Genomic DNA, 25,440 nt, shown 5'->3' with positions numbered 1-25,440 from the left:
CCCCAGGTAGTGCTTATGTGCTGATTTAGAAACAATGCTTCATATCTAGCAACCAGATATCAAGATAGCCTATGGACCTATGGTAACTAAAACTATATGGATATTGCTGAAGGACTAGACAAACAAGACAAATGCCATGGGTAGAGAGCCCAAAAACATATTCACAGACTGGTATACACTTGATTTATGAATGAGGCACTGAAGAGTATTTGTTCATAAATAGAGCTAAGATATTTGAAAAGTCACACAGAAAAACTATTTGGATCCCTATGAACACCATATGGAAAAACTAACCCCAGATGAATTCTAAACTTGCAGATGAAAACCAAAAACTATACCTTTATATAAAAGAATTAGAAGAATATCTTTGTCTCCTTGAGGTAGAAAAGTAATTCTTAAACAAGACATAGAAAGAACTAACCATAAAAAAAAAGAATAGCAAATTGGACTGTGTTAAAATTAAATACTGATGTCTGTTTGTCAAAAGATATTATAGAATAAAAAGACAAAAGATATTTGAAATTCATAAAACAAACAAAACACTCAAATTAAGAATATATAAAGAGCCCTGGAAATCAATAAGGAGAAAGAAGTGAGGGGGGAAACTATGAAAAGGAAGTAAATAAACTTTTCACATATACAGACACACACACACACACACACACACACACACACACACACACACACACACACACACACAAGGAAATCCAAATGACCAAATGTGATTACATTAAAAGATACTGAGTTTCATTCAAATTAAATCATAATGGGATCCCACTGCCTACCCACCAGACAGACAAAAATTACAATTCAGACATTAAATATCAGAGAGGAGGGAAGATGGTAGAAGAGTAGGGCCCCCTTGTTTCATCTGGTCCCTTGAATTGAGCTAGATATCTATCAGATCATTCTGAACACCTGTGAATTCAACCTGAGATCTAAGAAAAGAATTACTGCAATTCTACAAATAGAAAAGCAACCACTGGGGCGCCTGGGTGGCTCAGTCGTTAAGTGTCTGCCTTCGGCTCGGGTCATGATCCCAGGGTCCTGGGATCGAGCCCCGCATCGGGCTCCCTGCTCAGCGGGAAGCCTGCTTCTCCCTCTCGCACTCCCCCTGCTTGTGATCTCTCTCTCCCTGTGTCTCTCTCTGTCAAATAAATAAATAAAATCTTTAAAAAAGAAAAAAGAAAAGTGACCACTTTTTGAAAGGTAGGAGGTGCAGTGACGTGAATCTGAGGGGATACATTGGAAGACAAACCACAAGGGGAGGGAGAAGCCTCTTTTTCTGGCTACCAGAAAGTGATTTAGCAGTGGAGCTCAAAATTGGAACTTTTAGAAGTATGCTCCAGTGACAGATGTCCCTGCCTAAAAGGTTCTCAGGTGGTGACGTGGGGCAGAATCCTAGGTGGGACAGTGTGGTCTCAGGGTCCTGGGGGTCACAGAAAGAACAGGGGTCCCTAAGGGCAGCATTCCTAAGCATTGGAGAGGAGGAAGCTGGCTACAATCAGTGAGCCTGGGAATGGGCTCTCAGCTCGGTGTTGCCATAAACCACAAACTACGGCATGAATGGGCAACCACTCTCCAAGCAGGGGTCCAGCAAGTGACAACTGCTGTGAGACCCTCCTCCTTCCCCCAGGAGGAGGACTGCAGGTGTGTGCATGATCTGGCGATTGCTCCAAGAGTAGGGGCCCAGCAAGCAGCAGAACTGTGGTGAGACCTCCCTCCTTCCACGGGGAAGATCCACGTTGGTGTGCACCACAGGAGTCTGCAGAGTTTGGCACATACAAAAGTGATTGACTGCTTTTTCCTGAGGGGGTCCTGAAGAGTGGGGGCCTATATCTTTCAGCTCCAGGGCTGGAGAATGGGGTGCCACCATTTTTACGTATTTATTTATTTGTTTGTTTGTTTGTTTGTTTATTTATTTATTTATTTATTTTCATCCTTTAAAGGGGCACAAAAAGCCTTCAGGGCACAAAAGGCGCATATAGCAACCAGAACAGCTTATGCTGAGCCTGGTCCCCTGGCAAGGGGTCGTGCAACTCTGTCTAGGCAAAGACACTTGAGAATCAGTGCAACAGGCCCCCCTCTCAGAAGACCAGCAGGAACATCAGTTGAATACCAAGTTTAAGGATCACACAGAACTGAAAAACTCCTGCATTAGGGGAAAATAGTATGTAGAATTCGAAGGTTTTTTCTCATGATTCTTTAGTCTTTCAGTTTAAAATTTTCTTTCTCATTTTTTTCTTTTTTTACTTTTCAACTGCTTATTTTATCAACTCTTTTAAATCTTTTCTTAGTTTTTGTTTTTACATTTACATTTTATAGATATAGTCTTCATTTTTGGGTTCCTTTCATTGTATTCAGTGTATATATATATATATATACATATATATATATATATACATATATATATATATATATATGAATAAAGTTTTTCTTTCATTACATTTTGGGATCTAGTGTCTTCTAACAAACAGACCAAAATACACCCAGGACAAAGTGTGTGATTCTGTTTTGTCCACCTGTGAGATTATATTCTCTTTTTTCACTTTTTTTTTCTTTTTTGGTTTCTGATCTCTTCGGATTTGTCTAATGTATATTTTGCCAGAGTCATGGTTGATATTTTTTATTTTGTTCTCTCGTTCATCTGTTCTTCTCTGGACAAAATGACTCAAAGGAGAATTTCACAGCAAAAGAAAGAACCAGAGGTAATCTCTGCCATAGATTTAATTGATATGGATATAAGTAAGATGTCAGAACTAGAATTCAGAATAAGATTATAAAGATACTAGCTGAGCTTGAGAAAAAGCATAAAAGACACTAGAGAATCCCTTAGTGCAGAGATAAAAGAACTAAAATCTAATCAGGTGGAAATTAAAAATGCTTTAACTGAGATGCCCTCTAAAATGGACACTCTAACTGCTAGGGTAAATGAGGCAGAGAGAGTCAGTGACATAGTAGACAAAACGATGGAAAGTAAGGAAGCTGAGGAAAAGAGAAAAACAACTAATGGATCATGAGGTGAGGCTTCCAGAAATCAGCGATACCATAAATGAAATAATATTAGAATAATTGGGTTCCCAGAGGAAGAAGAAAGAGTGAGAGGGACAGAATGTATATTTGAGCAAATCATAGCTGAAAATTTCCCTAATCTGGGGAAGAAAATAGACATTCCCTAATCAGGGGATAGAGAACCCCCTCAAAATCAATAAAAATAGATCCCCATCCCGACATATAATAGTGAAGCTTGCAAATTTCAGAGATAAAGAGAAAATTCTGAAAGCATTTTGAGACAAGAGGTCCTTAACATACAAGGGTAGAAACATTAGACTGGCAGCAGACCTATCCACAGAGAACTGGCAGGTCAGAAAGGGCTGACATGATATACTCAGGGTACTAAATGAGAAAAACATGCAGCCAAGAAGACTTTATCCAGGAAGGCTGTCATTCAGAATGGAAGGAGAGATAAAGAGCTTCCAGGACAAACAGAAACTAAAAGAACCCATCATCACTAAACCAGCCCTGCAAGAAATATTAAAGGGGATCCTGTAAGTGAAGACAGAGCCCAAAAGTAACATAGACCAGAAAGAAACAGAGACAATATATAGACACAGTGACTTTACAGGAAATACATTGGCATTAAATGTATATACTTCAGTAATTACTCTGAACGTAAATGGGCTAAATGATCCAATGAAAAGACACAGGGTATCAGATTGGATAAAAAAAGTTAAGACCCATCCATACGCTGCCTACAACAGATTCATTTTGGACCCGAAGACACCTCCAGATTGAAAGTGAGGGTGTGGAGAACAATGTATCATGCTAATGGACATCAAAAGAAGGGTGTGGTGGCGATCCTTATATCAGACAAATTAGATTTTAAGCCAAAGACTGTAGTAAGGGATGAAGAGGGATACTATATCATACTTAAAGGTTCTATCCAATAAGAAGATCTAATAATTGAAGAGTTTTAATCAGGAAAGGATGCTGTATTTTGTCAAATGCTTTTTGTACATCAATTGAGAGGATCATATGGCTCTTGTCCTTTCTTTTATTAATGTGCTCTATCACATTGATTTCCAAATGTTGAACCACCCTTGCATCCCAGGAATAAATCCCACCTGGTCATGGTGAATAATCCTTTTACTGTACTGTTGGATGCTATTGGCTAGGATCTCGTTGAGTTTTGGCGTCCATGTTCATCAAGGATATTGGTCTGTAATTCTCCTTTTTGATGCGGTCTTTGTCTGGTTTTGGGATCAGGGTAATGCTGGCCGCATAGAATGAGTTTGGAAGTTTTCCTTCTGTTTCTATTTTTTGAAACAGCTTCAGTAGAACAGGTGTTATTTCTTCTTGAAATGTTTGGTAGAATTCCCCTGGGAAGCCATCTGGCCCTGGACTCTTGTTTTGGGGGAGGTTTTTTATTACTGCTTCAGTTTTGTTACTGGTTATTGGTCTATTCAGATTGTTGATTTCTTCCTATTTCAGTCTTGGTAGTTTATTAGTTCCCAGGAATGCATCCATTTCTTCCAGATTGCTTAATTTGTTGGCATATAGTTGTTGGTAATAATTTCTAAAAATTGTTTCCATTTCCTTGGTGTTAGTCATGATCTCTCCCCTTTCATTCATGATTTTATTGATTTGGGTCCTTTCCCTTTTCCTTTGGATAAGTCTGGCCAGAGGTTTATTGATCTTATTAATTCTTTCAAAGAACCTGCTTCTAGTTTCATTGATCTATTCTACTGTTTTTCTGGTTTCTATTTCATTGATCTCTGCTCTAATCTTTATTATTTCTCTTCTTCTGCTTGGTTTAGACTTTATTTTCTCTTCTTTCTCCAGGTTCTTTAGGTGCAAGGTTAGCTTGTGCATCAAAAACTAATGATGTACTATATGTTGGCTAACTGAACATAATAATAATAATAAAAATAAGATCTAACAATTGTAAATATTTATGCTTCTTACTTGGGAGCAGCCAATCATATAAACCAATTAATAACAAAATTAAGGAAACACATTGATGATAATACAATAATAGTAGGGGACTTTAACACCCCTCACAGCAATGGACAGATCATCTAAGCAGAAGATCAAAAAGGAAACAAGGGCTTTGAATGACACACTGACCAGATGGACTTCACAGAAATATATAGAGCCTTCCATCCTAAACAACAGAATACGCATTCTTCTCGAGCGCACATGGAACATTCTCCAGAATAGATCACACATTGGGTCACAAATCAGGTCTCAACTGGTACAAAAAGATTGGGATTATTCCCTGCATATTTTCAGACCACAGTGCTTTGAAATTTGAACTCAATCACAAGAGGAAATTTAGAAGAAACTCAAACACTTGGAGGTTAAAGAGCATCCTACTAAAGAATGAATGGGTCTACCAGGAAATTAAAGAAGAACTAAAAAAAAATTCATGGAAACAAATGAAAATGAAAATACAACTATTCAAAACCTCTGGGATACAGCAAAGGCAGTTCTAAGAGGGAAGTACATAGCAATACAAGCCTTTCCCAAAAAATTAGAAAAGTCTCAAATACACAAGCTAACCTTACACCTAAAGGTGGTTGCACTGAGGTTAAGAAGCTCTGGGATGAGTCCCCACACCGAAAAAGGAAACCTCAGGGCTCCCTTTTCCCCTGGAGTCAGCCCTGTTAGGTGTGATTCCCAGTCTGCTGACTCTGCTTAGAGCGATCACAGGACCAGCTCCCTTGAGAAGTCATCAAACCACAACTTCTTCAGCCTAACAAGGACCCCGGAGGCCAGCAGAGCAGAGCTCAGACTCAGGAGATGCTGCCTGGGCTTTCACAATCAAGAGGGTCCTTGTCCCTTGAGTCAGGGCATCTCTGTCTTCTGAGATGGGGAGCTGGGAAAGCAGCAGCCTGCTGGAGATAAGACATGAGGGGTTGGAGGCCAGTGAGGGGAAACGTGTTGTCTTGTCCAAGTAGCATATCAGTTCCTCTGCCTTTCCTGTTCCTCTCCTTGTTCATCAGCCAGAATGTTGTGGGAGAAACACGAGGGGGCTGTGCTTGGCTGAGAAGCAGACTGGCAGCTGAGTAGCAGGTGTGGTGCAGACCAGCTTCTGGAGACAGTGGGAAGAAAAGAAGAGCATCTGGATCTGGAGGTGAGCTTCAGTAAGCTGGCCACCTGCTTGGCTCCTCCAAGCTCTAACAACTACTCTTTCCTCCCTGAGAGTTTCAAATCTTTCATGGATTTTTGAGTCCATAGGGTCCAACTAAAACCTCCATCTGGCTTTTAGTTTGACCTCTAGGCAGTCTACACTGTGGAATCTGGTAGAAGGAAAACACCAAAAAAAAAAAAAAGAAAAAGAAAAAGAAAACTATTGTATTCTCAACCTTACCCTCTCACCTTGTACTTTGAAGACTGTTCTTCCTGGTTCTCAGACTCAAAAGCTTCCCTTTTCCTAATCATCAGAATAGGTGATCCTCACATCTATGACCTGGATCACCCAACCTAATTAATTAACCCAAACCTCCACTAATTTCTTATTTCCACAAGCAGCCTTTTCACAAATGGCTCCTTGTTTATTATTGAATTGTGTTTGACAGATTGTTTGGCAGACATGGTATCTCACTTGCTATTCATAAAACATCAGGAATCAGCTTATGAGCAAGTGACAGAGGAAAAATCAAACCCCATCTTTTGTGTTAAGTCCAGGACACTGCCCAGCACTGACCACAACTCCACATGACAGACATGCCCCAGCCATGCATGGCCAATTTTTTCCACCTGATTTTGGCCAGTTAATCACGGGTGTTCAAAACTTCAGATCCTCCATCTGTATAACACAGAAAGATAGGTCTCCTCCCTAGCCACTATAAGGATAGATTTTGAATATTGGAGAAGAAAGCTTGTCAGTTAAGGGGGATAGAAGGGGTGGTCATGTAGGAAATGACCACCATGAGGCAAACAGTGCCTGTGTATGATTGTGATACACAATATACACACCAAATCATGAGGAGGTGTAGTCTAAGGGTTAAGAGCAAGGGCTTCGGAGTGATTCAGCTTGGGGTTCAAATCCTGATTGCTATTCACTTCTTTGGCGACCTTGAGCAAACCACTTCACCTCTAAGCCTCAGGTTCCTGATAAGAACACATGCCTCATGGTCCTTCATCGTGGGATTTGTGAGGTACTTAGCACAAGCTTGACAGGGAGTAAATTTTCAATAATATTGGTTATTGTTATTAACTTTAACTACTGGTTCACTCAAATCATTCAGTGCTAAACTAAGATTTCTTCTGTAAGATCTTGCAAAATCATATTAGTCTGACAACTTGGCAGTGAGGAGTATATTTTAAGCATGTGAGTTAATTGGTTTTGAGAACAACCAGTAATAGCAGATAAGGGAAGGTGACACTGAGACTGATGAAGAGTTTCTCCTGAGTCAGGACACCTGGGCAGCTCAGTTGGTTAGGCATCTGACTCTTGATTTTGGCTCAGGTCAAGATATTGGAGTTGTGGGATTGAGCCCCACTTCAGGCTCCATACTGGGCATAGAACCTGCTTAAGATTCTCTCTCTCCTGCCTCTGCCCCTCCCCAGCTCACACTGTCTATCCAAACACTCTCTCTCTCTCTCTAAAAGAAAAATAAAATAAAATAAAATAAAGTAAAATAAAATAAAATAAAATAAAATAAAACATAAGCATTCTTTTACAATTTGCTTTCTTAGCAAACTCCAAATATGCAATAAAGTATTATTAACCATAGTCACTGTTATGCACATGACATCATTTAATTGTTAACATAATTACTGCATTTAATTATTAAATTAATTAATATATTAATATTTCAATGTTAAATGAATTAACATATTAGAATAACAGTATTTAATCCATAAAAATTCCAATGTAAAAAGATCATTTAAAAGGTGTGAAAGTATATAGTGCTTCTAAAGAAATTATTTCAAACACTTTGGTGATTTAAGTATGTTCATTGTAGAGATTTTTATGGTAAGTAGGAGTATATAAATAACCACTATCTCAAACCATTTGAAAATCTCTATGTAATATGTCCATTAATGAGGTATGCATAGCTATACTGACTCTAAAAAGTTGATTTAACACACTTCGCTTATATAAGATCTCTCATCGCAGAGTTTTTTGTAGTAGCAAGAAAATGGAGGCCACCTTGATATCAATAGCCAGGTAACTGCATAAGACTGAAAAAAAGCATATGTATATCAACACTTAATATATAAAAAATTAATGTGTTCTCATAAGTATTTTTGCATACACATATGACTGGTGAATTATAAAGCATGAATTGAATACTCAACAATGGATGCCCATCCTGTACAAACGTGATTTAGGACAAAATATTAAAGAAAGGAAAAATAATTTACAGAAAAAGGGAGATTGCACAGACTGTCCTCAGAGGAGAAAAAGCCCACTTTGTTGAAATGGGTTCAACATTCCTCTTAGGTTTTCCCTTTTGGTTATTTTGGCAGACTCATCCCCCAATCATTTCCATCCCTTATGCACTGCTTGATGTTGTTGATGATCTGTCTCCCCACCTAGAACATGAGCTACACAATACATGGATCTGCCTGTTTTTAGTTGCTAAATCTCCAGCAAGGGAACAGTGCTTTCACAGAATAGGAATAGTGAACTGGAATCAGTGAGGTCCATCTCTGCTGGTTTCCTTCTTTATTTTTTTAAATTAAGCTCATTTAGCCAACATATAATACATCATTAGTTTTTGATATAGTGTTAATGATTCATTAGTTGTGTATAACACCCGATGCAACTCTGATGGTTTCTAAAGGAAAACTCTTCTTCTGTCCCTCCAGCCTTCACTAAAAGGCATTATGATGCCATGGATTTGGGAAGGGAGGGCCACATCAAGGGAGATTGACAAGCTGTCCCTGTATAGCAGCTAACTGTGACCAAACAGAGAAAACAAAGACTTTCTGGGTTGTGGACTTGGAGTAAGGCAAATAACAAAAGATTGTTTATATAACTAGACCCATGTCAATGGCAGTAGTCAACCAAACCAGCAGGGTCTCTGAGTTCATCCTCTTGGGACTCTCCTCCCGGCCTGAAGACCAGAAGCCACTCTTTATCCTTTTCCTCACCATGTACCTGGTCACCATAATAGGGAACCTACTCATCATCCTGGCCATCCACTCTGACTCCCAGCTCCAGACGCCCATGTATTTCTTCTTGAGTTTCCTGTCCTTCACTGACATTTGCTTTACAACAACCGTTGTCCCCAGGATGCTGGTGAACTTCCTGTCAGAGAAGACCATCTCCTATGCTGGGTGTCTGACACAGATGTATTTCATTTATGCTCTGGGCAACACTGACAGCTGCCTTCTGGCGGTCATGGCCTTTGACCGCTATGTGGCCATCTGTGACCCCTTCCACTATGTCACCACCATGAACCACCACCGCTGTGTCCTGCTGGTGGCCTTTTCCTGCTCACTTCCTCACCTCCACTCACTCCTACACACACTGCTACTGAATCGCCTCATCTTCTGTGACTCCAGTGTTATCCATCACTTCCTCTGTGACCTCAGTCCCCTGATGAAATTGTCCTGCTCTTCCACATTTGTCAATGAAATTGTGATAATGTCAGAAGGTTCTGTTGTTTTGGTGACCCCCTTTCTGTGCATTACTTTCTCTTACATACGAATCTTCATCGCAGTTCTCAAGATCCCCTCAGCTGCTGGGAAACGCAAAGCCTTTTCCACCTGTGGCTCTCACCTCACTGTGGTAACACTGTTTTATGGAAGCATCTTCTATGTCTATTTACAGCCCCTGTCCACCTACACAGCCAGGGACCACATAGCAACACTTGCCTACACAGTTCTGTCCTCCATGCTAAACCCTTTTATCTACAGTCTGAGAAACAAAGACCTGAAACAGGGTCTGAGGAAGCTGATGGGCAGGAGGAAGTCCCAGGCAGAACCCTCTTGACAAACCCACAAGTGGAATCTGCTCCACTTAAATCTGATCCCTAGTAGATCTTGGTGAAAATTGGAAATTAGTTTTTTAACCCATGTGACAAGGCTATTGTGGGCGCTCACATCCATTGATGTCAGCCAACCAATTGTCCCTGCCTCTGCTGAAATCATCACACTTTTCCTCACTATTCCTCCATTTTCCCACAAAGATTTATCATGTTCTTATCCTCCAAATACTGCTTTAAACTAATCATTTTCCAACACATATATCCTGAACAAATTGCTCTCCTTTTATTAAGACTTACCCTCCAAAACCCTTCACATTTCAGTATATTGGTGAAAACAGTCACTTAATTTACAGCTGTTTAATATCTTTGCAAACATTTCAAGGGAAAGAGAATGGGGGGGAGGGGAGGAGAAGAATTACATTTTAGCTACTTTTCTCATTATGAGGATTTTTATAATTCCTTATTTTCTCTTTCACAAAACTTTTTTCTTACTTAAAAATTAAGTTTTTGCCTTTACTCTTATCACTGAGACTTTATTTCTTTTTAATTTTCTCTTATTTTTTTTTACCATACAATTTAAAAATGGCAATGGCCAGAAAGAACAAGAACCAAGGATGATTACATGAAAGTTATCCATTCCACAATGGGGAGGTTGGAACCTCTAAAGCTATGTGTTTAAAAATATATGATTTAATATTTTTAAAGATTTTATTTATTTATTTGAGAGAGAGAGACAGCAAGAGACGGAACACAAGCAGGGGGAGCGGGAGAGGGAGAAGCTGGCTTCCCGCAGAGCAGGGAGCCCAATGTGGGACTCGATCCCAGGACTCTGGGATCCTGACCTGAGCTGAAGGCAGCCGCTTAACAACTGAGCCACCCAGGCGCCCCCCCCGATTTAATATTTTATTCTAGAAATTCCCACTCTTAGGATTCTAACCTATGGGAATATTATCATAAATGTATATTGGATATTGAGATACATTTTTTAGTGAGTCCAGGTTTATGAAGAAAGGACAATTAAAGCATTGTCCTACTGCATTAAGTGTTTTCACTGAAAAACAAGAGGTCATTGTGATTAATGTTCCTTTGTGACCTCCTCCCCTAACCATAGTCAATAGATACCCTACACCAAACTTGGCCAGGCTGTCAACGTGGGCTGTGGGAGAGCAAATGCTGATTCTACCCACTTTACTCCAAGTCTGATCACAGGAACCTGGTCATTGTCCTTGGAAATTGACAAGCCCATTTTAAAATTTAAAGGCAAATGAAAATACCCTAGAATAACCAAGACAATCTTGAAGAAAAATCACAAAGTTGGAGGAAACACATTACCAAATTTCAAGACTTCAACAAAGCTAAAGTAATTAAGATAGTGTAATATTTTTTAAGAATAATAGATGGATCGAGGTAACAGAATGGAGAACACAGAAATAAATCCTTATTTATATAATCATTTGATTTTTGGCCAAGTGCCAATGCAATTTAGTGGAGAAAGGAGGACCCACTCAATACAATGCTGAAACAACTAGATATGCACACAGAAAACAATTAGCCTTAACCCCTTACTCCACACCATACACAAAAATTAATTCAAAGTGGTTATAGACTTAAATGTGAGGGTTAAAACTATTTAAAAAATTGTGTTTTAAACCAAAAATAATATAAAAATACATTTGTGACCTTGACATGAGTGAAGATTCCTCCCTCAAGAAACAAAAGGACTAACCACAAAAGAAAAATTATTGAATGGATTTCACCAAATTCAAAACTTCTGTTCATCAAAAGTCACCTTAAGAAAGTGAAAACAACACCCAAAGAACAAATAATCCAATCAAGAAATGGGCAGAAGACATGAACAAACATTTTTCCAAAAAGACATCCAAATGGCCAACAGACACATGAAAAAGTGCTCAACATCACCCAGCATCAGGGAAATCCAAATCAAAACCTCAATGAGATACCACCTAACACCTGTCAGAATGGCTAAAATTAACAAGTCAGGAAACGACAGATGTTGGCAAGGATGTGGAGAAAGGGGAACCCTCCTACACTGTTGGTGGGAATGCAAGCTGGTGCAACCACTCTGGAAAACAGTATGGAGGTTCCTCAAAAAGTTGAAAATAGAGCTACCCTACGACCCTGCAATTGCACTACTGGGTATTTACCCCCAAAGATACAAATGTAGGGATCCAAAGGGGTACGTGCACCCCGATGTTTATAGCAGCAATGTCCACAAGAGCCAAACTATGGAAAGAGCCAAGATGTCATCAACAGATGAATGGATAAAGAAGATGTGGTATATATCTACAATGGAATCTTATGCAGCCATCAAAAGGAATGAAATCTTGCCATTTGCAACGACATGGATGGAACTGGAGGGTATTGTGCTGAGTGAAATAAGTCAATCAGAGAAAGACAAGTATCATATGATCTCACTGATATGAGGAATTCTTAATCTCAGGAAACAAACTGAGGGTTGCTGGAGTGGTGGGAGGTGGGAGGGATGGGGTGGCTCGGTGATAGACATTGAGGAGGGTATGTGCTATGGCGAGCACTGTGAATTGTGTAAGCAGACCTGTACCTCTGAAACAAGTAACACATTATATGTTAAACAAAAGAAGAAGAAGAAGAAGAAGATAGTAGGAAGGGAAAAACGAAAGGGGGAAATCGGAGGGGGAGACAAACCATGAGAGACTATGGACTCTGAGAAACAAACTGAGGGTTTTGGGGGGGGGGGGATGGGTTAGCCAGCTGATAGGTATTAAGGAGGGCACATATTGAATGGAGCACTGGGTGTTATACGCAAACAATCGTGGAACACCACATCAAAAACTAATGATATAATGTTTGGTGACTAACATAACATAATAAAATAAAAATAAATAAATAAATAAAACAGTTATTTTGCAGCATAAGAAGAACTAAATCAATTCTTTGCTATGTCAGTTTATATAGATTTTTTTTAGGAGAGGCTTAGTCCAATACAAAATATTATGTCATGACTGGAAATAAAAGTCTTGATACATTTCTAAAAAAAAAAATGTGAAAACAGGGGGCGCCTGGGTGGCTCAGTCATTAAGCGTCTGCCTTCGGCTCAGGTCATGATCCCTGGGTCCTGGGATCGAGGCCTGCATCGGGCTCCCTGCTCCACGGGAAGTCTGCTTCTTCCTCTCTCACTCCCCCTGCTTGTGATCCATCTCTCACTGTGTCTCTCTCTGTCAAACAAATAAATAAAATCTTTAAAAAAAAAAAGTGAAAACAGGAAAAATATTCACACTACATATATCTGACAAAAGACATACTGAAGATATATAAACTTAAAAAGTAAAAGCATACAATCTAATTTTTATTTTTTTAAGATTTTATTTATTTATTTGACACAGAAAGCACAAGCAGGGGGAGCAGCAGGCAGAGGGAAAGGGAGATGTAGGCTCCCTGCTGAGCAGAAAGCCCACGGGGCTCAATCCCAGGACCCCGGGATCATGACCTGAGCCGAAGGCAGACACTTAACCAACTGAGCCACCCAGCCATCCCCAATCTAATTTTTAAAAGTGGACAAAAATTTAAAAAAATAAAACAAGATATAATCAGAAAGGGAGACAAACCACAAGAGACTCTTAAACATAAGAAGCAAACAGGGTTGCTAGAGGTGAGAGGGGTGGGGAATGGGGTAACTGGGTGATGGGCATTAAGGAGGGCATGTGATGTAATGATCACTGGGTATTATATACAACTGATGAATCACTGAACTCTACCTCTGAAACTAATAATATACTATATGTTAATTAATTGAATTTAAATTTTTAAAAAGTGGACAGAAAATTTGAGCAGACACTTTAAAAAGAAGATATTCAAATGGCCCCAATACCACGTGTGAAAGACGCTCAACATCATTGCTTATCAGGGAAATATAAGTTAAAGTCGCAATGTGATACCACTGAATACTCAATAGATTGACTACAATTAAGAAGATATCACAGGGCGCCTGGGTGGCTCAGTCGATTAAGCGACTGCCTTCGGCTCAGGTCATGATCCTGGAGTCCCGCATGGGGCTCCGCGCTCAACGGGGAGTCTGCTTCTCCCTCCGACCCTCCCCCCTCTCATGTGCTCTCTCTCTCTCATTCTCGCTCTCTCAAATAAATAAATAAAAATCTTAAAAATAAAAAAAAGAAATAAAAAAAGAAGATATTACAAAATTTTTGTAGGATTTGGAGCAACTGAAACTCTCAAATATTGATGTGGGAATGAGAAATTACATAATCACTTTGGAAAACCATTTGACAATTCTTAATAAAATTAAACATAAACCATATGTCTATAAAAAAATCTTGTACAAAATATTCATAGCAGCTTTATTCATAATAGAAAACACTAAAAACAATTCCAATGTTCATCAACAGGAATTAGACAAATCATCAGTAAAAGCCTATACACTTAGATTTGCATTATTTTTCTATATGTAAACTATACTTCAATTTTAAAAGAAGTTGGATGACCTAGAGATAATGAGCAGAGACTTTGGGACTATCGGCACTGGTGCACAGTATAGATTAATACCAGGCAAATGTGTGCTTCATCTGAAATTAAGGGACAGTATACGAAGAATATCTTTGGAAATTTGGGGAGGTGCAGAGGTTGGAATGAGAGGGACAGGGATGATGCTACCTATCACCTCACAAAAATTATCTCCACCTTACAAAATGTCTGCGTCTTGTGAATCCAACTGACGTGAGTCGAAGACAACATCTGCATGTCCAGACAGGAGACGTTGCTGCTCAGAATTCTACTTACATTCCTCTAAATTTGACTGTGTGTATTCCTAAAGGAAAAACGGACTGAATAATTACTTTACTGAGTGGCGCTAAATTAACACTGACATAGGTGACGCCTCCCTCTTTCCTGGTAGAGATTGGCCCATCATCCTTTGCCATTCTACTCCTTCCTAGAAATGAACAAAAGCGGCAGCTCCGGAGAGCCTAATCCTGCCACATGCCTCTGGAGGGCAGTATAGCTGAACTCGTGAAGCCCAGTCTGGGGTAAAACAGGCAGTAACGGGAAAAATCGGGAGAACTGTGGCAGTTGAAAAGAGGTCATGTAATGGGAAATAATGGCAGGAAAGGGAGTTATCATTCTTTCCTTAAAAACCACCTCAGCACTTGAGAGTAATAGTCTTCGCTGTTCCTCTCATATGTGGTGTTGAGTCATGGCCAATACAAGAAGATACCCTTGGACTCATTTTCCCTTAAGAAGGACAACTGGACCAAAGCCACGCTACAACGGTTTACTGAGACCTTATATATACAATCTGAAGAGAAGACATCACTCAGAGTTCCTTGATGAAATACCTAGATCATCACAGATTGGAATTAGCATTTTAGTCACATGTTACATTTATCATTTTGATTCCTGCCTTTGAACCTCACTGGGCATACTGTGTGTGACTGTCAGCTAACAACTGCTACATTATGTTTCTGTAAACCAGGATGACACCCTGGTTAAAGCAAGTACCTGGGTGTGAGATACCAGATATGAATATGGATGGAAAACAATACCAACAGGCACTCAAGGAATTACAATGATGGCCAAGAGGGGAAGGTTTTTTTTAAAAGATTTTATTTATTTATTTATTTTTAATTTTTTTTTATTAGTTTCAGAGGTAGAATTTAGTGATTCACCAGTTGCATATAACACCCAATTTACATAAAGTAATGCCCATCCTTAATGCCCATCACCCAATTATCCCTTCCCCCCACCCACCTCCCCTCCAGCAACTCTCAGTCTGTTTCCTAGAGTTCAGTGTCTCTTATGGTTTGCCTCCCTCTCTATTTTCATCTTATTTTATTTTTCCTTCCCTTCCCCTATGTTCATCCGTTTTGTTTCTTAAATTCCACATATGAATGAAATCATGTGGTATTTGTCTTTCTCTGACTGACTTATTTTGCTTCGCATAATATCCTCTAGTTCCATCCACATTGTTGCAAATGGTAAGATTTCATTCTTTTTGATGGCTGAGCAATATTCCATTATGTGTGTGTGTGTGTGTGTGTGTGTGTGTACACACCACCTCTTCTTTATCCATTCATCTGTCAATGGACATCAGGCTCTTTCCATATTTTGTCTATTGTGGACATTGCTGCTGTAAACATCGGGGTGCATTGTACCCCTTTGAATCACTATGTTTGTATCCTCTGGATAAATACCTAGTAGTGCAATTGCTGGGTCGTAGGGTAGCTCTATTTTTAACTTTTCGAGGACCCTCCATACTGTTTCCAGAGTGGCTGTACCAGTTTGCATTCCCACCAACAGTGTAAGAGGGTTCCCCTTTGTCTGCACCCTTGCCAACATCTGTTGTTTCCTGGGTTGTTCATTTTAGTCATTCTGACCAGTGTGAGGTGGTATCTCATTGGTTTTGATTTGTATTTCCCTGATGCAGAGTAGTGTTGAGTCTTTTTTCATGTGTCTGTTGGCCATTTATACATCTTCTTTGGAGAAGTGTCTGTTCATGTCTTTTGCCTATTTCTCTCTCTCTCTTTTTATTTATTTACTTGAGAGAGAGAGAAAACACAAGTGGGCGAGGGGCAGAGGGAGAGAGAGAAGCAGGCTCAGCAACTCGGGGCTTGATCTCAGGACCCTGGGATCATGAGACGCTTAACTGACTGAGCCATCCAGGTGCCCTCCTGCTCATTTCTTGACTGGATTTTTTGTTTTTTGGGTGCTGAGTTTGATAAGTCCTTTATAGATTTTGGATACTAGTCCTTTATCTGATAAGATATTTGGAAATATCTTCTCCCCTTCCATAAATTGCTTTTTAGTTTTGTTGACTGTTTCCTTTGCTGTGCAAAAGCTTTTTATCTTGATGAAGTCCCAATGTTCATTTTTGCTTTTGTTTCCCTTGCCTCTGACATGTGTCTAGCAAGAAGTTGCTATGGCTGAGGTCAAAGAGGTTGCTGCCTGTGTTCTCCACTAGGAATTTTTTTTTTTAATATTTTAATCCCAGGGGCGCCTGGGTGGCTCAGTCGTTAAGTGTCTGCCTTTGGCTCAGGTCGGTCCTGGGATCGAGCCCCGCATCGGGCTCCCTGCTCGGCGGGAAGCCTGCTTCTCCCTCTCCCACTCCCCCTGCTTGTGTTCCCTCTCTCGCTGTGTCTCTCTCTGTCAAATAAACAAATAAAATCTTTTAAATAAATATTTTAATCCCATATTCAGGCTAAGTTTTAAGGATATGAAAAAGAATGGAAGGAAGAACAAGAAAAGAAGAGACCTAAGAACAAGAGGGGAATGTTGACATGGCAGAGTCGTCACATATCAATGATGATTTCACTCTGGAACTTCCAAAAAAATGAAAAAAGGATTGTGAAAAGGCTTTGGATATTTGAACTGAACCACAGCTGCTGCATGAACACAATCACCTGGCAATCCCTTGAGGAACACAACACTTTTTGGTGAACATACTGTACTTGAATTAGTCTTGTGCCACAAATACTCATGGCAACAACACTTGTGATCACACAACATTGGCTCTGAGAACTAAGAGGGAGTTAAGGAGTCAGGAGCTCGGTTCAGTGTGTGGACTCAAGGAAATTACTGTTTTCGAGACTCACCATTACAGTCTAAATGGTCACTAGAGGAGAGTCTTCTTCTAGGAAACTGGCTGAACTTGACATTTGGCCCAGAAATATGATGAAGCAATATTTAAATGGATTATGCATTTACTAAACTGACTCAGCATCTTGCTTATTGATAACTATGGGAAAGAACACATACCCTCCTCATCCAGGAAGGAACAATTGCCATGTTGACAGCAATACCATCTGATATTAACAGCAGTAGCCAGGCTCAGACAAGAGGAGGTTCATTTGTGGGAACAATATGGCCAGCCTAAACCATGGCAAGATTTAACTCCTAAGCATGGTGTTTACTGACCCTCCTAAAAAGGAACTTTGGCTTTCTGTGATACAGTTGGTAATGTTAAACAGGTGAAGGATCAATCTTGGATCATCCCCATGGGAGACAAATGTGTGGTGCTCCACAATGATACCTAAGTCCTAAGTCAATATAAAACTTGTTTTTTTGGTGAATGAAGTATATTTATGCCCAGACCAGATAGAACCTAGAGTTTACTGAGCAATTATCTTTAGTAATTATACCAGTTACAGAACATGTATGGGATATGAGAAAATGGTATTTTTTTCTGGAAAGATTAGGAAAGTGGCATTGTTACAATAACTAATGAAGTCATATTAAGCATTATTTAATCTCTCTACCACAGCTATATATCTTTATATAGTAAAGAACTGTTAGATCAAGTTATAAAAATAAATGGAAATGGAATACAGGTATAAAATGTTTGTGAATTAAAAGCTTTTTTAGGAAGCCACACCAAAATTTCCAATTGGTGCAATACACATGGAGACTTACTGGACAGGAAAAAAAAAAGTGCATTTACCTCTACAAAAGTGATTTATGTAACTGAATGCCTCTGTTGAAGCCTATAAAAAATATAAGTTATTGTTGGGGGGAAGGGAAAGAAATAGTCCAGCTGAAAAAGTATATCAGAAATCATGTGAAAAAAAAAGAGAAATTGTGTGAAGTAATATAGTCATGGTTTGATGTGATTACTGGGAAGGAATACCACCTCTTCATTGAATAATACAAGTCCTAGTGTTGTAGAGTTTTAAAACATCTATTTTTATACATCAAATATATGGAAATTACTGTATTAAGACTTTTTTTAATACCTAGGAAATATATAGCAAGAAAGCATTGATAATTGTCAGAGGTTAATTGGAAGGAAAGAATTAACAGGTAGACTATAACCATTTCTTCATCCTCCAGAAAACCTGAGGATTTGGTTCTTATTTCAACATCTTACAGCAATAATTCAAAGAATGTGTAAGAATATACCAGCTCTAAGATAAATTAGGATCCTGCTATGTAGTAAACCAGTATGCTGTGCCTCTTTGTCAAGATTGCCTGTTGGGTAGCCAGTAATGGACAAGAGGCAGCTACACAGAAAAATAGGAGCTAGAAACACATCCCACCTTTTGCCTCATTTCATCTGAGATAGCAAGTTGGGTCTCCAACAACTCTCCAGGAGCCATCAGAGAAAATCTGGCCAGGGTTCTTGTTCTCGCTGTGTCTGCTCAAACCGACATGGACTGATCCAGATATATGGCCTCAATATGTGCCACCAGTGTTTCCATCAGTACACGATGGATATAGGCTTCATTATGTTGGACTAAGTGAACTTCCTTGAATGGGTCATCCAAAATACCCAGCTTAACAGCAGATATCTAAGGTACCTACCTTAATGCCAACTCATTGTACATAAAATAAAAATACTTCAATTAAAAAAAGACAGAAACACATCCCAGAGAGGACTACATGACCATCAAGATATAAAAACCAAAGAGACCCCAGATCTGGTGCAATTCTTAATCTGAGGTGGTCTGGCTCATCTCTTATGACCATTCACATTCTAGTGTGAAATTATTGTGGACATAGAGAGATACACAAAGGATAAACAGAACTTCTACAGTGCTGTTGCAGTGCATGATGTATTGCCCATCATTTATCCTATTGTAAAGCTATGTCAGTTTGATGCTGGATGAAGCTTGTTGTGGTTCACAAATTTGATTGTCAGTCCCTACCCAAGACCCAGCCTTAGTAATCATGCAGAATAGACACTATAATACTTAAAAGGTTGTTACAAGAAAAGAAAAATTAGAGCCCAATATCACTTCTGAACATCTTAAACAAAATATTTAGTAAAAGAAATGCAATATACTGTGTAAAAATTAAAATGACATATCTGACAAAGGGTTAGTATCCAAAATCTATAAAGAACTTACCAAACTCAACACCCAAAAAACAAACAAACAAAAAAACAGTCAAGTAATGGGCAGAAGACATGAATAGACATTTTTCCAAAGAAGACATACAGATGGCAGATACATGAACAGATGCTCAACATCACTCATCATCAGGGAAACATAAATCAAAACCACAATGAGATACCACCTCACACCTATCAGAATGGCAAAAATTAACAACACAGGAAACAACAGGTGTTGGCGAGGATGTGGAGAAAGGGGAACCCTCTTGCACTACTGGTGGGAATGGAAACTGGTGAAGCCACTCTGGAAAACAGTATGGAGGTTCCTCAAAAAGTTAAAAATAGAACTGCCCTATGACCCAGCAATTGCACTACTAGGTATTTACCCAGAGGATACAAACATACAGATTCGAAGGGGTACATGCACCTCAATGTTTATAGCAGCATTATCAACAATAGCCAAATTATGGTGAGAGCCTATATGTCCAACAACTGATGAACAGATAGAAAAGAGGTGAGATATAGATATAGGTATGTCTGTATAAATATATCTAATGGAATATTGCTCAGCCATCAAAAAGAAAGAAATCTTGCCATTTGCACAATGTGGATGGAGCTAGAGGGTATTATGCTGAAATAAGTCAGAGAAAGACAAATACCATATGATTTCACTCATATGTGGAATTTAAGAAACAAAACAGATGAAGATAGGGGAAGGGAAAAAAAGAGAAAGGGAAGCAACCCATAAGAGACTCTTAACAATAGAGAACAAACTGAGGGTTGATGAAGGGAGGTGGGCAGGGGGTGGGCTAAATGGGTGATGGGTATTAAGGAGGTCACTTGTAATAATGAGCGCTGGGTGTTATATGTAAGTGATGAATTCCTAAATTCTACACCTGAAATCAATTTTACCATATATTTAACTAACTAGAATTTAAATAAAAATTTGAAATAAAAAAAATTGATTGTATTTCCATAAAGCTACAAAAATGAGTAAGAGTTTATTTAAATAAGCATTAAAAATCAAATACATAGAGATAAATCAAATGATGTTGTGGAGGACCTCCACACTGAAAATTATAAAGCATGATTGGGTAAAATTTAATAAGATGTAAGTGAATGGCAAGACATACACAAGTTCACAGATTAGAACACGGACTATTTCAATGATGCCATTCTCTCCAAATTAAACAATAGATTCAGTAAAATCCCATTCAAAACCCAAGCAGGGGGGCACCTAGGTGGCTCAGTCGGTTAAGTGTCCGACTCTTGATTTTGGCAAAGGTCATGATCTCAGGGTCCTCAGATGGAGCCCCATGCCTGGATCCACACTCAGAAGAGTTTGCTTCTCTGTCTCTCTCTCCCTCTCTCCCTCTCTCCCTCTGCCCCGCCCCATTTGTGCTCTCTCTCTCTCAAGTAAAAAAATAAATCTTAAAAAAAATAAATAAATAAAACCCAAGCAGGCATTTTTGATAGGCTGATTTGTAAACTTATATGGAAGGGCAAGAAGCCAAGAGTAGCCACAAATGACCTTGAAAAAGAGTAACAAGGTGGAAATTGTATTCCAAAAGATATCAAGACTTATAAAATGACAATCATTAAATTAAAGTGACATTGTCTCAAAGGTAGTCAAGTAGACCAAAAGATAAAATAGAGACACCCAAAACAGACCCTCACATTTATGATTGGTCATGACAGAGGTGGCCCTGCAAAGCAATTGTAAGAAGCTATCTTTCCAAGAAAGAGTTCTGGGTTACTTGCATATACATGTAGTAGGGGAAACCCCTATCTCACACCATATAATATAATTAATTCACACTTGTAAACTTAAGGGTGAAAGATAAAACAACAAATTTTATAGAAAATACCACAAAAGAGTGTCTTTATGACTTTGGAATAGGGAATTTTTTCTTAAGATAGAAAATGAAATAACCACAAAGAGGAAAAAATGATAAATTACATTAAAATTGAAAATTTCAATTCATCAAAAGAAATCACTGAGAAAATGAAAAAGCAAGCCACTGGCTGGAAGAAATTATTTGCATTACCTATAACTACATGGATATATCTTATCCATAGTACATTTTTTAAATGCTTTGAATTAGTAAAAAAAAATAATAATAACAGGCCACCCAGTAGGAGGGTAAACAATAGACTTGAGCAGGCACTTTACAAGAGGATTTGCATTGGCCAGGAAACAAATGAAACAGGGCTCAATCTCATTAGTCCTCAGAAAAGTAGAAAATGAAACCACACATTTTGGTGGAGAGAGAGCACCAGAACACATACGGTACTGATGGGAGGTAAGTTCCAACAAGCACACTGGAAAAATGATTTAGCACTATCTATTATAATTGAATATATGCATATCCTATTATCCTGGTATATGCCCAACAGAAAGATGTGTAAATGTGTTCCAAATCTTTACAAGAATATTTATAGCAACAAATATTCTATGTTAATGGTTAGAAGAACCAAGAACCAAAAGCAACCCAAATGTCCATTAACAACAAAATTATGAATTAAATTGAAATATAACAATACAAAAGAATAATATAAAACAATGAAAATGAGCTAGCTACAGGTACACCAAAAAAAAAAAAAAAATCTCGGGGAAAAAAACTCTGCTAAACATCTCTGAAACATAATCTTGAGCAAAAGAGGCCAGGCAGAAAAGAATACCTATGATATGATTCCATTTGTATAAAAGTCAAAAATAGGAAAACCTGATCTATAGTACTAGAAGTCAAGAGAAGGGTTATCTTTGGGAGGAGGAAAGGGAAGGATAGTGATAAGCAGGGGGCATAGGAAAGAGGAGCTTCTGGGGTGCTGATAAGAGTTCAGTAGCAGTTAAGTGGGTGTTTTCATTTTATGATAAATCTCTTAGGACTTCCTTTTCCGGTAGGAGCCGCCGGGTTGAGAGGAGCATGGCCCTCTCCTCTCCCCGCGATGGTGTGTGCTCCTCCATTGATATCTGTGTACTCTGAAAAGGGGGAATCATCTGGCAAAAATGTTACTTTGCCTGCTGTGTTCAAGGCTCCCATTCAACCTGATATCGTGAACTTTGTTCACACCAACTTGCGCAAAAACAACAGACGGCCGTATGCTGTCAGTGAATTGGCAGGTCATCAAACCAGTGCTGAGTCTTGGGGTACTGGCAGAGCTGTGGCTCGAATTCCCAGAGTTAAGGCGGAGGGACTCACCGTTCTGGCCAGGGTGCTTTTGGAAATATGTGTCGTGGGGGCCGCATGTTTGCACCAACCAAAACCTGGCGCCGTTGGCATCACAGAGTGAACACAACACAGAAGCGATATGCCATCTGCTCTGCCCTGGCTGCCTCAGCCTTACCAGCACGGGTCATGTCTAAAGGTCATCGTATTGAGGAAGTTCCTGAACTTCCTTTGGTGTTTGAAGATCAAGTTGAAGGCTACAAGAAGACCAAGGATGCTGTTTTGCTTCTTAAGAAACTTAAAGCCTGGAATGATATCAAAAAGGTCTATGCCTCTCAGCGAATGAGAGCCGGCAAGGGCAAAATGAGAAACCGCCGTCGTATCCAGCGCAGGGGACCCTGCATCATCTACAATGAAGACAACGGTATCATCAAGGCCTTCAGAAACATCCCTGGAATTACTTTACTTAATGTAAGCAAACTGAACATTTTGAAACTTGCTCCTGGTGGGCATGTGGGACGTTTCTGCATTTGGACTGAAAGTGCTTTCTGCAAGTTAGACGAGATCTGTATGGCACTTGGCGTAAGGCTGCCTCCCTCAAGAGTAACTACAACCTTCCCATGCATAAGATGCTTAATACATACCTTAGCAGAATCTTGAAAAGTCCAGAGATCCGAAGAGCCCTCCGAGCACCACGCAAGAAGATTCATCGCAGAGTCCTGAAGAAGAATCCACTGAAGAACCTGAGAATCATGTTGAAGCTAAACCCATATGCAAAGACCATGCGCCAGAATACCATTCTTCGCCACGCCAAGAATCACAAACTCCAAATGGATAAGGCAGCAGCAGCCTTAGAAGCCAAATCAGATGAGAAGGGGGTTCCAGGCAAGAAGCCTGTGGTAGGGAAGAAAGGAAAGAAGGCTGTTGGTGTGAAGAAGCAAAAGAAACCTGTGGTGGGGAAAAAGGCTGCAGCTACCAAGAAACCCGCAGCTGACAAGAAGCCTGCAGAAAAGAAACCCACTGCAGAGAAGCCTACTGCCTAAAAACTTAGGTTAATTCTATAAAAGTCAAATCATTTTGGACAGCTAACTTTGAACAAAGACCTGATCAAACCCAGTGGAAAAAAAAATCTCTTATGACTTGCATAATTTTTGGTACGTGTATCACACTTCCATAAAATATTTTTCAATCAATTCATAAAATACTTTTAAATCAACAAGTTACTTGGAAATTGTTAAAATAATTTGACAAACTATTTGCCCTTCAGCTTGCAATGATCTCTTAAGCAATGCTATAATATTTATCAGGATTCAGCAAACTTTTCTGTAAAAGGCCAGATAGTAAATACTTTGCAAGTTACACAGTCTCTGTCACAACCATTCAACACCACCACTGTAGTGTGAAAGCAGTCACAGACAATATGTGTAGCAAATGAGTGTGCTGTGTTCCAATAAAACTTTATTACAAACACAGGTGGTAGACATAATCTGGCCAGCAGGCCATAATTCAGGGACCCTTGACGTATACAGTTCGGTTGAGTTAGACACTAAATGGAATATATTTTTTATATTTACAAATTAATTTATATCAGTGGTCTCGTTGTTAGATATCTTTAATATCAATGCTGTTTATAGGAACTGACAGAATATTCCATGGGGGGAAGAAGTTGCAGAACAATAAAAATAGCAAGGCTTTGTGTGTATATACGTGTTTGTGTGTAAAAGGAAGCGTATGATTGGGATTGGAAGGGGGGACTCTTCACTTTCACTAACTAAACTTCTAAATTATTTGAGTATTTTACAGTGATCGCAAACTACTTCTGAAATTTAAAAACAGAGCTACAAAAGGAAAGTTCCAGCCTTAGAAGAATTCGCTGTTTCCTCTAAGGGTCTTGGTGGAGGTTTTCTTTGCAGTACACAGTAATCTCTTCATGAAAAGCCACAAGAGATATTTCTCTCAGATCAGAGAGCCAGAACTGGTAATGTGTCTCCTATATAACTGATCTGTTTTTATCTCTTGGATACTGAAAGTCATAGAAATGACCTTCTCACCCTCCCCACTTTGGTCATCAGCAAGCTCAGAGCCAAATGAGCTTCCAGAAAGGATATCAGTGCTTGCTGCTGATTTTGTGTTGTCCCTCACACTATCATCTTCTACACCTTACTTTTTTGCTTCTTGGCCCTTGGCTATTTTTTATTTATTTTCTAATTAAATATTTAGTTATTAAATATATTTATTTTCTTTATGTTTGTTGTATCTCTTTGTAAACAACCCCATCCTTCTCAGGAGAGCATGAAGTAGGAAAATAAAAAAGAAAGTGAAGGAAAGGAGAGAGCAAGCAAGGAAGGGAAGCAAGCACTTGGCTAGTTTGTTTGTTTTTTTTCATGTGACTCTGGGGTACTGCAGAGGGTAACTTTCAGGAACCCCAACATATAGATGAACAGAAAATCTAGTCTCTCTCCTGAACATGACCCCACCTCCTCTGATCTGT

General features: G+C 39.2%; 1 protein-coding gene and 2 pseudogenes across 1 annotated transcript; all 3 read left to right on the top strand.

Moving 5' to 3' along the window:
* Nucleotides 1–9,001: 9,001 nt before the first annotated feature.
* On the top strand, nucleotides 9,002–9,952 carry LOC114212876 (olfactory receptor 1L8-like). Its single transcript, XM_028107896.2, has one exon. The coding sequence runs from the start codon at nucleotides 9,002–9,004 to the stop codon at nucleotides 9,950–9,952; it is 951 nt and encodes a 316-aa protein (XP_027963697.2).
* An 8,939-nt stretch (nucleotides 9,953–18,891) lies between these two features.
* LOC148162450 (small ribosomal subunit protein uS14 pseudogene) lies at nucleotides 18,892–19,186 on the top strand (annotated as a pseudogene).
* Nucleotides 19,187–22,692: 3,506 nt separating this feature from the next.
* On the top strand, nucleotides 22,693–24,037 carry LOC114212790 (large ribosomal subunit protein uL4 pseudogene; annotated as a pseudogene).
* Nucleotides 24,038–25,440: the final 1,403 nt, after the last annotated feature.

This window comes from Eumetopias jubatus, unplaced genomic scaffold (assembly GCF_037043125.1).
Source record: "Eumetopias jubatus isolate StellerSeaLion01/CBP00866 unplaced genomic scaffold, mEumJub1_p1.0 scaffold_15, whole genome shotgun sequence".
NCBI lineage: Eukaryota > Metazoa > Chordata > Mammalia > Carnivora > Otariidae > Eumetopias > Eumetopias jubatus.
The sequence above is the reverse complement of the archived record's forward strand: the minus strand, read 5'-3'. Positions and strand labels throughout refer to the sequence as shown.